The sequence below is a fragment of the Euprymna scolopes genome, chromosome 4 (assembly GCF_053919585.1).
Source record: "Euprymna scolopes isolate OS-2025 chromosome 4, ASM5391958v1, whole genome shotgun sequence".
Lineage (NCBI taxonomy): Eukaryota > Metazoa > Mollusca > Cephalopoda > Sepiida > Sepiolidae > Euprymna > Euprymna scolopes.
In genome coordinates, this window is record NC_136485.1 from 13907161 (window position 1) to 13920471 (window position 13311).

At 37.4% G+C, this 13311-nt stretch overlaps 1 protein-coding gene across 1 annotated transcript; it reads left to right on the plus strand.

Annotated features, from left to right (window-relative positions):
* Positions 1-10478: 10478 nt before the first annotated feature.
* Positions 10479-11024, plus strand: LOC145266311 (uncharacterized). The gene has a single exon (XM_080121871.1). The coding sequence runs from the start codon at positions 10479-10481 to the stop codon at positions 11022-11024; it is 546 nt and encodes a 181-aa protein (XP_079977997.1).
* The last annotated feature ends 2287 nt before the right edge of the window (positions 11025-13311 follow it).

Here is a 13311-nt window from a genome sequence, read left to right on the forward strand (position 1 = left end):
TATATATATATATATATATATATCCATTTATCTATTTATCTATCTATTTATCAACCTACCTATATCGCCTTACTAGCATGCAGTGAAGAAGGTCTCATGAAAATAAAGGAAGGGCACACCTTCTTCCCGCGAAATTAATTAGCTAAGTTATTAAGGGTAAAAGAAGACAGTAGTTTTTTTTTAGTAATGAATATTGTCTAATATTTTAAATGTTAATTCTTTTTTCTACAAACCTGTGTTGTGTTCCATTTATACTCTCCAAAGCAGGCATCACAGCCAGAACGACCCAAGAAGCCATGTTTTTACCTGCCCCCTTCACAACTTCATACTGTATTTGTGTAACTTATGGAAAATGTTGTTGAACGAACAAGAGAAATTAGTCGATTTTATTGATTATTTAAATGAAATATTTTCAGCTTTGCATGCTCCTTCCTCTTGACATGAAGAGAACAACAGCCATTTTTTATCAGCTCCCGCCAAGCTGCTTTCAAGGTGTTGATATCAATATCTGTGTTACAGGAAAGAGGGCTGTCATCGTTTCCTGTAAATAAGAACATTAGATAAGTGGAAAATGAGATTAGGATAAGCCGAGACTCGAACCTTGTAAGCCAGGTTCAGAATAGATTTAGAACTGGAATGTTAGAACTTCGCTATTGTTAAATTCCATATAAAATAGTTAGATATTGTTTGTTTTGTAAAAAGAATTAATTATGCATTCTTTTATGAAAACTGAATTAAAAAGAGCATTCAACAATTGAAAGTAATGTGTTAATCATCTTAATATGAACTTTGTATAACCCGCTTCCAAGTAATATGTCCGGCTCGCCCATCATAAGTAATGATTCTCTTCTCTCTGATGTAAAAGTACAGTAATACACATTCATTGAATAATGAATTCTTATCATTTCACTCTGTTATAAACATCTCCCTCATCCTCATCAACCCTGTATTACGTGTACCCGTTATACGTCCTCGTCATCTCTCGATATATGATCCTCAATATGAAACCCCCTGCTATACAACATCAACGTTTTGGTGCTTGTTTTCCAGGCACCCATACAAGGGTGTGAAAAAAATGAATCTCGCGTATACCACGAAACACAACGTAAGGGGCCATTGAAGAAAAAAAAACGCGAAAATAGACAAAACGCGAAAAAAAAGATAACAAACAAAGAAAAACATGCTAGATGAAATAAAACAATAATTAAGAAGAAAAATAGAGAAACCTACACACATATGCACAGTGTCAAAAAAGAAAAAAAATCGTATACTTACACACGGAAAAAAATGTCGATGTGCCACAAAGAAAAAATAACAGAATAAAAGTCCAAATAAAAAGTAAATGATTGAAAAAGGAAATAACAGACACACAAGTAAAAGGTCAAGAGAAAATTTTATTTTGATATCTGATTTTCAGTATTTAATAACAAGTCATAACAACGTGACTGTTCTTCTTGTGAAGATATTGTATAAAGCAAAGACGATAAAAGAATAAAAACAAAACACACACTGAAATGTAAATACCGGTCCATGAGTACATTAGCGTAGAAGTCATTGGAACAGACCGATATTCAGTTGTAAATTGAATTGGTTTGAAATACACACACATACACACAGAAAATGTGAAAAAACAATGCATTTTTATATACACACAGTGTAAAGAAAAAATCGATGTCATTAATTTTATTGTTTGAAAATGTGGGTCAAAGTCAGAAATTGTAAGCCAAAAGAGAGAATTTCTCTTTTTGATTCTTGTTATTCTTTTGATGTCCATAAACATTTTTCCCTAAGAAGTGTAGCTTGCCAGCAAATAGCATTAGAAATGCCACTGTTAGGAAAATATAAATGGATCCTAAGTAATTGGGTGCTTATAAATCATGCTGCAAGTGACGTCACCAAGCAGAATTATAAGTCTTAGCTCAACAAATGAAAAAGGCAGGCGATGAAGGATACGAGAATTGCTTCAGGTACCAAAAGGACTATAAAAGTCAGTACCACGGGCAAATCACATATAGCATTAAGAAGGGACAGAAAAGTAAAACATACCGTAAGTACATAGGAAGAGATAACCAATAGCCTTATATTTTAGAGAGGTATGAATACGGAATATCTCTGTTTGAATCTTGGACGCTCTGATGAAAAAAGAGAAAAATTACAGAAACCCGGGCCATAGTAAGAATTCAGTGCGCAAATAGGAATTTTGGCGCAAGGGATGGGGGCTAAGGGTGATCTTTTCTAAGTCTTAATCAAGTTGCAAGTGTCTAAGAAAGGAAACCCGAGTTCATCAGTCTGATGAAAAGGTATACCTTTATAATTAGAAGCCAACCACAAAGATTTAAGTAAATGAGCTTTAAGTATGTCCCAAACAAAATAGAAAATGAAACAAAGCTCGAATTAATAGAACACCCAGGTGAAAGAAAGGATCAAGATACATTTTGACGAAATAAGTCGATTTCGAGAGAGGTAAAATGATACCTTGGTTTACGGCATAAGGGTGGCTGGATGAAGCAGCCGATGTGAATCATAGGAGGTATAGCCTACACCAAAAAAAGGAAATTCCAGGAAGATCAGAGAGAGATTCTGATCTAAACAATTATAATGATGAAGTCAGTTGGAAAGGGCTGACTAAAGGAGTTTTTTTAATGAGGTCTGATCTTTCTTAGCCAAGTGGTTGTATAAGTATAGAGAAAAATGTACTAGTATTTAAAAATGCGTAGATTTTTTGAAAAATAGGAAGGATAGGGATTTTACCAGAAAAGGCTGTCCTCTTTTCATCTAAATAAGAAAAACATTAGATAAGTGGAAAATGAGATTAGGATAAGCCGAGACTCGAACCTTGTATGCAAGGTTCAAAAGTAGATTTAGAATTTTGATATTCCATATAAAATAGATATTATTTGTACTGTAAAAAAATTAATTGTTCATTCTTTTATGAAAACTGAATTAAAAAGGTCAGCTAGAAAGAATGAACAATAAAATTAAAAATATATTGTAAAAATAGGTTAGGTTAAAAAATAGGTTAGTTAAGAATTCTTTGTTTGCAGAAGTGTGTTTTGGAAACGGTGCTTAGCCACGTGAGTGGGTCACGTTTTGGAACCAGGCATCTGACGTCATAACAAAAAAGGAATTTCTCAATATAGGAGCTAGTTTTAGTCAGATCAAGGCAGTCGACAGTCGAGCAGAGGAGGCAGAACAGTGGAGTCTGCTAGTTAGAGTGAGGGTTGGAGTAAGTGTCCTTTGGAAGGGAAGAAAAGAACATTAAACTATGTGGATCCCGAATTTTGTCTTCGTGTTGTCATTCAACAATTGCCGGTAATGTGTTAATCATCTTAATATGAACTTTGTATAACCTTCTTCCAGTAATGTGTCCCCCTCATCCAACATAAGTAATGATTCTCTCCTCTCTGATGTAAAATAACAGTAATACACATTTATTCAATAATGAATTCTCATTATCTCTCTCATCTCACTCTGTTATAAATGTTTCCCCTCAGTATTGTCATCATCCTTATTGCGTTATGAGTCTCCACAGAAGATGCGATTTGGCAGTCGATCGTCATCCATATATACGAGGTGAACCACCCATTGCGAAACTGTGCATTGGAAATCAGAGATTAAAAGCTCGAGCACAGTGCTTTTAGTAGCATCTCTGTGTCCGGTACGTGCATTAGCCATTTTATGCTCAAAGTGTTTCTCGAGTACTTTAGATGCAAGTGTCCTAAAAACCTAATGTGTCTCTGGTGGGCTGTTCAAGTTTCTACGGCATGAAAAGATTTCTGTGACAACACGTTTCATAGGAGGGTGTTAGTCGTGAGTCTATGATCATTCCACACCCTCCACTGAGATGCAACAAAAGCAAACATATATTTCGGTATCTAAGTAAGCATCTTCCCATGCATTCATGGATACCACATAAATCATAGTACTATTAACCATGATTTTTAGCCTAATGTACTCTTCTCAGGGGGTAAGGGACATAACATTTGTTTTGCTCAATATGATTTTGAGCTTGAATGCATCACAAGCGTGTGAAAATTGTCCATAATCACTTGCATGTCATTCTCAGTGTGAACAGAAAGTCTACGTCATCTGCATAAAGAAGTACCTTAATCAGACCATGGAACACCTTTAATTGTGCATTGAACTACCTACGTCATTTGTAGCAAATATTTAATCTGTAAGCTGATCATGAAATGCAACTCGAGCCTTTATATCCTGGTGCAATTCCCTAAATATTTTCGCAAATGTAAGCAGACAATAAAACTTACCCAGAATCTTCCAGAAGGTATCCCTATTAGCTGTATCAAACGATTTTGTAAGATCAATAAAAACCTGATACAAGGGTACTTGTCACTTAATACATTTCCTCCTGTATCTGACGAGCGTAAAATATTATATCCACGCAGCCTCTTCCTGATCTAAAGCCGCACTGACTTTTCGATGCCACCACCAAGTATATTTAATTCAGCAACGATTAAGTAAATCTCCTGCAAGAACTTTACAAACAGACTCAAGATGAATTATTGTCGCAGTATTCCATCAGTCAAGACTTACAGAATGGGTATCCCTCAGTTCTGCAAAATAAGGTCAAAACATTTTTACTGCTGGTTTTCATGAGATCTACTGGTACGTGTACTGGTGCTTTTCCAGATTGGATTTGGTCAGAGCCTTATCCAATTTTTCAATTGTAAGAGCATTATCCATTCAGTAAATTATCTCTAATTGAGATACACTTTCAAGCATATGGATAAGAGAATAGGTCTCAAAACTGTTGTTGCCATTGTTCCACCATTTTGAAAAGGTCATTGATGAGACAAGTATTATCTTTAAACTTCAAAGAAACTATCGAGAATTAAAAGGGGGAACACCCGATGAAGAATTCCAAACACTATTTTAAGAGTTTTTTCTGTAGGAGACAGACTGTATTTCCGATGGTATGTTAGACCGCAATGTCTTTTCATCCACCTCCTTCCTCTTTGCAGAGTGACCTTGTGTTTCTTTTAGTCGTTAATGATATGTATTACCTTACGCGCTTAGTCAAGAACCTTCACCAAAGAACGGTGTTTCTCTTGATGATTCTTATTGATTTTATAATCATTTTCATCAAACTAATCCTTATCCTTCCTTTCCGGAGCTTTACACATCTAAACCAGCCGAATGTCCTGGTTCTTTGTAGTTTACACACGAATCATGAAAATAAACACAATACAATCCCTCTTTTATACAAACCAGTAACTCCGGTAAACATCAATGCGTTCAGGAACCCAGATTCCCGTCGTACGTACCTTGCTTCGTATGAGCCGTTTTAACTCTCCTCGAACGAACCTATGATCCGAATAACATTCACCACAACGAATAACTCGAACATTGTAAGTTTCTGCAAGATCATGTTTGCGAGTGATAATAAAATCAATTAGGTGGGTTGACTTTGATCTGAGATATGTTGTTTTGTTCTTATTTTTTGGGGGGAAATAAGTATTGCAGTGTAACAGCGATTGCTCAAAACAGAATTCCGGTAACCGCAAATTATATATATTTATATACATATATATATATACACATATATTATATATTATTATATATGGATATATATATTATATATATTTATATATATATATATATACTAGCAGTTCCGCCCGGCTTTGCTCGGGCCCTATATACTGTCCATAAGGTTATGTGCATATGTATATATTATATAAGAAAATCTTTCCTACCTTCAATGACTTCGGGTTTTGAGAGATCGATGCGAAAGCGTCTTTCCCTTTGTGATTGTTTTTTATACTAATGGATAAATCATGTGACCCTAGACCTTCTATAAAATTGTATGGGTTGACTAGCTTGTATGTTATTTTTTACCCCCATCTTTACAATCGGTTCACACCGTGTCTGAAGTTGTTCCTTTTCTTCTTTTTCCTTTTCTTTTTTTCTTCTTCTCTTATTTACAATTGGGACACCTTCTTGGTAGTTCCTTTGTTTTTTCTTTTCTCAATCAATTATTGTATTGATAAAGAATTATTACGGGACCACAAGGACTAATACCTGAGGTCGCAACCGACGGCATCTGTTGCAAGAGGTAAGACGTTCTTTTTCTCTTTCTCTCTCAGCCAGTTGTCATTGATGTGTTAGGATAAATTTCTTAGCCTCAGACCTTGGTCCTTGATTATACCTTTTTTATAGCATCCTATTAAGAAGTCGCTATACATTGCAACAGGTACTGTTTTTATATTAGAATGAATTCCTTACAAGTTGAACAATCATCACGGTCATCCTTATTGGAAGATCAGAGAGTCACTCGTACGATGATAGACTTAACACTAGAAAATCTTAGTGGACTTGAACCTCTTGAGAAAGATGTATTAGAACTTCATAAACGAGACATTCTCCAGTGGCTCCAAGAGTTATTGCATATTGACAAGAAAATAATGAAGGAGACACCATCGATTGAGATGAGGAGCTGTTTGACAGACAGTTTCACTTACAAAACCAGGGTGAATAAATTATTGTCGCAGTTAGATGCTTCCTTACCGGTTCCAGAGATCCATTCCCCTTTACTAACCTCAACTCCTCCCACTCTACCTTCCCCAGCTCAATCTGGCATTGAATTAGCGAAGCCTAAAATAACATGTCCAACATTTACTGGCGTTGATAAAACCAATAAATTTGCCCTGCGGGATTTCCTAACCCGTTTTGAGTTTTGCACATCTGGAGTGAGCTCAAAGAAAGAAAAACTCATATGCCTTAAGGCATATGTGATAGGTCGGCCATTTCATCTGATCCATCACCTGTCAGAAAATGACCATAATTATGATGTGGCCATAAATATTTTAAAGGAGGAATACTGGGACAGAGAAGCCATTAGGGAAGAAATTTTTAAAAGAATAGTGCAGTCTACACCTAAGGTGGACAAGTCTTATGAACAACTAAAGGAATATCTTTCCCAGGTTCAGTATGAACTTGGTGAGTTAGATTCAGACTATGGTTATGATTTTTTAGTTGAGGACTCCGGAAGTGGATGTCTGGTGGCTCATATCCTATTTGATAAGATCCCTGATGAGATAAAGGCAGAGCTCATTAGAGGCTCTAGCACACCATATCCTGGCTTGAACTGCATACTGCAGTATAGTCACGAAGTTATTAAAGCATTACTCCGGATTAAACCTATTTCAACTCCTAAGACAGAACTGATTCCACGGTTTAAGCCAAGGTCAAATGCTGTTTGGACGAGAAGCCCACCTAAAAATTCTGCATTACAAAGTTTTCACGCAGACCTAGACTTGGAAGACAAGATTCCTTATTGCAATTTTTGTGCAAGAAATGGACACACTAGTTCTCAATGTACTACCTATCCCTCATACAATGAGCGCCTGCAACGCTGTAGGCAACTTGGATTGTGTGAATTCTGCACAGTTGCCAGCCATGATCAGAAAGCCTGTCCAGGAGTCAAGGGATTTAGATTCCCTTGCAGGTATTGTAAGTCTCGGAGGCATTATGCTTCTATGTGTCCTCAATTTGTACTAGAGGAAACAGAAATAAATACTAGCATAAGTACAAAACTTGGGGACATTCAAAACCTACTGCCAATGGTCAACATCACAATTAAAAGGGGAGCCTCCTCAGTTTCTCTGAATTGCTTTATTGACTCGGGCAGTCAGAGGTCATATTTCTCTGAAAGGGTCCTTCAGCACCTGAAGTGCGATCCAGACTCATGGGAGGAGGTGGCCATGGACGTTGTGACCTTTGTGGGGAGAAAACGCCGCATTTTCAAGCAGTTAAAGTACCAGACCTTCCTCTGGTTTGGGAAAACCTAAGAAAACTGAATTATACCTTTGCTGCAGAGATAGAGAGTGGCAGTGTACAATTGTGGGGTCTCATGGGAATTGATTTGATTCAATATATGCGTCCCATGAAGATAACACGATGCATGAATGGTGCGGCTTGGCAGACATCCGCTGGCATTATCCCCATAGGAAATACAAAACATCTTTTGCATGAGAACCAAATCAGTAAGTTTGCTATAACTTCGGGAGCCTTGAGCTATGAAATTGACAGGCAGTACTATTGTAACGATTCTTTGGTTAATAGTATTGTGAATCCTGTTCCGACCTATGTGGATCCATTTGCCGACATTTTTGAAGGAAGCACTGTGGATCGGGGCTTGGAATGGATGTTTAGTCTAGAATCCTTGGGACTGCCTGACATAGAATCGGTTTCTGACTATGACAATCAAAAGATGGAAGAATTCATGCAAAACATAGTTTATAAAGATGGTCATTATTTGGTTAAATCGCCTTGGCATAAGGACAGGTTATCTCAGGTTCAATATAACCATCATATAGCACTTAAGGTGCTGGACAGAGTAGTATTCAATTTAAAGAAGAAGGACTTATATGAGGAGTATATTAAGGTTTTTGAAGACCAAGAAAGAGAAGGGATAATTGAACCCCTAGAATGCTCCCCTCAGGAATACAAGCATTATGTGTGGGTTCCACATAGACCCGTGTTCAAAGACGAGCGTACAACTACAACTAAAATTCGACCAGTTTTTAACTGTTCTTTTAAAACTAAGAACTCTGTCTCTCTAAATGATGCTGCTTATCCTGGGATCAACTTAACAGGGGACATGCTTGATTTAACTCTGCTTTTCCGAACAAATAGGTATGTATTTTTAGCAGACATCAAGAAGGCATTCTTGATGATTCGATTAGCTAGTGAATCTGATAAGAATAAATTTTGTTTCTTTCTGCGAAAAATAATAAGCTAATGTGTTATCGTTACACAACAATCTCATTTGGGTTTAGTGCAAGCCCATTCATCTTGAATTGCATACTAAAATTTCATGCTGGGCGTTATCCTTTGGATGATTGCACTGGGATGTTACAGTCTAATTTTTATGTAGATAATCTGATTAAAACAAGCAATTCCTTGGATGAGTTAACGGGCTTGTATACACGAGCAGTAGAAAGATTGCAAGAAGGAGGATTCATACTCCAATCTTGCAATTCTAATCATACAGAATTACACGATTTAATGAGGAGAGATGGTACTCTTGTGAGTCACAGCTGTCCTTGGGAGAAGGTATTAGGTTATCGTTACGATCCTCTTACTGATACCATCGATATTGCTTCCTATAATGTAACCCTGAGGCAGCAACTAAAAGGCATATACTGTCTGAAGCATCAAGGATATTCGATCCACTCTCATTATGTTTGCCGGTATCTATACAGGCACGTACTCTTGTTAGTGAGTTGTGGAAATTAGGTTTTGAGTGGGATGAAATTGTGCCAAGTGAACTTCAATCCAAATGGGCAGTCATCGCTCATGAATTGTCAGAACTTGGTTCTGTTACCTTCCCTAGAAAAACCCTTGACGAGGGAAGGGAAGCTGAATTATTTCTGTTTTGTGATGCATCCAAAAGGGCATATGGATTTGCAGCATATGCAGTCCAGGGGAAGGTTTCATCTCTGTTTTTTTCCAAGGCAAAGGTGGCGCCTCTTAAATCGAAGAGTTTACCAACTCTGGAGCTTTTATCGGCCTTCTTGGCCATCAAGTGCCTCCCGACTTTGTTGAAGGCCTATTCTAATGTAAGTTTCAAAAAGGTATTTCTTGCAGTTGATTCACAAATAGTATTATCCTGGTTGGTCACAAGGCGGACTAATAGCAAGAATGTTTTTGCCATGAATAGATTGAAGGACATTAGTCAATGGGAGGCTGAATTGATGTCTAAATTTGGTGTGGCCATTCAATTTAAATATGTGCCAACTGCACAGAATCCAGCTGACCTTATCACCAGGGGTATTCCTACCTCTAAACTGAGGGCTAATTTGGAATATTGGGTTTCTGGACCGTCTTGGCTAAAAGACCAACCGATTTCTTGGCCTAAAAATCCTTTGAATTGTTTGAGCCCAGAAAGCAAAAAGATTGTATCTTCGATGGTTTGTGCTGTTTCGCACAGCCAGGAGGAGCCAGTTGTGCAATATGATAGATATTCTTCATTGTCTAAACTATTAAATGTCACCACATATGTGTTCAAGTTTATTAATAGGCTGAGGAAAAGAGACTCCGACTTTGGTAAGATGGCTCGGACACACTTGATTAAAGTGATGCAGAGACAATCCTTCTGGGAGGAATTAGAATACTTACAAAATCCTTCAGGTAGGTCAATACCACCGAGAGTGGGAAGTCTAAACCTTTTTTTGGATAAGGAAGGATTAATTCGATCCAAGGGAAGAATTGGGAAGGTCTCTGTATATGAATACGAGATAGTTAATCCCTTGCTTATTGCTAAGGATCACCATCTTACTAATCTCATAATATTGGACTGTCACCACCAGTGTAAGCATCTGGGTGTTCCTGCTACCTTGAATAAGGTCAGGTTATCTGGGTACTGGATACCCCAGGGTAGGTAGGCAGTAAATATAATTTTATCAGGATGCTCCTTGTGCCAGAAATTTAACTCTATTCCATTTACCTACCCCAAAATGACTGATTTACCTAAACATCGGGTGAATATGATAAAACCATTTTTGCACACAGGAGTAGACTATACGGGTCATCTCTGGGTTCTGAGAGGTGGGGAGAGGGTGAAGATGTATATCCTGGTCTTTACTTGTTTGGAGGTACGGTCAGTTCATCTAGAACTGATTGAGGATATGTCTGTTCACTCATTCCTAATGGCCTTGATTCGATTTTCAAATATTTATGGGATCCCTTCGCATATTTATAGTGGCAATGCTAAGTCATTTGTGGCTGGATGTGACATGATTCATGAGGTGATTGCTTCCAGTGAATTCAGGGAGAAATTGGGGACATGTCAAATCAAGCATGTTAAGATCCCTGTACACTCTCCTTGGTATGCAGGTGTATGGGAAAGACTGATTAAAACCATCAAGTCTTGCTTGTATAAATTAATTGGACGAGCTAGTCATGATTATTTCGATCTCCTGACAATTATTTCTGATGTACAAAATGCCATAAATGACCGTCCCTTGACTTACAGAATTCATCTGACTCAAGTTTGGAAATAATAAGTCCAAATCACTTTTTACGCCCTGTAGTAAACCCTCGTTTGATTTTGAGAACCTAGAACCTCCCTCTCAGAAACAACTCTTAGAGTCCTTAAATTTCAGGAATGATGCATTAAAAAGATTTAAGAAAATTTGGTACGAAGATTATCTGCTTAGTATAAGAGAGCATGCCCAAAGACAACAAAGAGGGACTTCACCAGTTGTTTGTGTGGGAGATGTAGTCACAATCAAACTCCCTAACAAACCTCGACCATTTTGGGCATTGGGTAGGGTCACACGTCTATTTACAGGGGATGGCGGATTGGTGAGATCTGCTCAGATAAAACGAGGAGATCGCTCCTTGTAAGTTCATTCCCTGAAGCACCTCTATCCCTTGGAGTCGTCTATTCAAGAACCCATTGATGGACTTGATTCCTTGATGGGGAATGCTGATGACAATCTGAATGGCTGTACATTTGTACTTGAAGACCCTATTGAAGAGGGCACAGAGCTTGGTTGGATTTGCCCTGCTTGTGGTGAACCAGACAATGGCAGTGCCATGATATGTTGTGACTGCTGTGATGACTGGTACCATTTTTCCTGTGTTGGTCTATATCGACCTCCACCAGAAGAGGAGAGTTGGCGGTGTGGAAGTTGCCTCAACCAGAATCATTCATTATCCCATGATATGATGGTGGATAATTTATTAAATGATGCTGAACATGCATGTATTTGCCCAGGACGTGTTCTACCGGATAATGGTAGTCCAATGATATGCTGTGATGAATGCAATCAATGGTATCATTTCAACTGCGTAGGTATTCAGCAAGTTCCCCCAGAGGGTGAGAATTGGTACTGTTGGAATTGCCTACATTCAATTCACTAACAGTCCACTCTCAGAAAATAGGTAATTATTTATTTACCTCTTCCATTTTTTCTTCCTTTTCTCTTTATCCTTTATTTTTATTTATTTACTAGCAGTTCAGCCGGCTTGGCAGTCAAATTTTGACAAAAACCGATTACGAAGCTTGCCCTATGTCTGAATACACTTTATGTTGGTTTGGAATGTTTGGACCGGGGATTGGCTGAAGGTTCAGTTTTTTTTTTGGGGGGGGGGTTGCTTCGACCCCTTAAAACTTATTTTTCTTGGATTTGTTCAATTTATCAAGTTGGATCCATGTCCCGGGAATCTAAATTTAGAATTTTGAGTGTTTGGACCCAAAATTAACAGTTATTTGTATTAAAATGTACTCAGACAACTTCACTGTTTACTATTTATTTATTCATTTATTTTATTTATTTATTTATTTTTTCTCTTGAGACGGGAGTGTATAAGAAAATCTTTCCTACCTTCAATGACGTCGGGTTTTGAGAGATCGATGCGAAAGCGTCTTTCCCTTTGTGATTGTTTTTTATACTAATGGATAAATCATGTGACCCTAGACCTTCTATAAAATTGTATGGGTTGACTAGCTTGTATGTTATTTTTTACCCCCATCTTTACAATCGGTTCACACCGTGTCTGAAGTTGTTCCTTTTCTTCTTTTTCCTTTTCTTTTTTTCTTCTTCTCTTATTTACAATTGGGACACCGTCTTGGTAGTTCCTTTGTTTTTTCTTTTCTCAATCAATTAATTTATTGATAAAGAATTATTACGGGACCACAAGGACTAATACCTGAGGTCGCAACCGACGGCATCTGTTGCAAGAGGTAAGACGTTCTTTTTCTCTTTCTCTCTCAGCCAGTTGTCATTGATGTGTTAGGATAAATTTCTTAGCCTCAGACCTTGGTCCTTGATTATACCTTTTTTATAGCATCCTATTAAGAAGTCGCTATAATTAAAAAGTGTGAATATGTAAAGTAATGTATTTCTGTATAATAGTCTTCCTTAATTACCATAGAGAAAAGACAGACAGACATTTACACTATAGATGTAGATAGATAGATAGATAGATTGGATGCAATATATAATAATGATTAAAAAAAAGACTCATGCGCCACCATTGAGAATCGAAACCAAAACGTTCAGCTCACGATTTATTTTGCCTCTGCCATAAATGACTGGGCTATGAAAACATGTTTACTGCAAGGCTAAAAATTAAAACATGAACCAATATTAACTACATTATGCATTCGTAATGGCGGCATTCGACCTTCACCTGGCAAATTTCATTTTTATTTTCATTTTCACACTTTTGCACGGATTTTTCCAGGCTAAAACCCAAATATAAAGTTTTGCATGGATTCAAACATCTTATATATGAAATTTTATGTCCGTAGACCAAAAACTCTAGGAGGAGTTTGGTAGG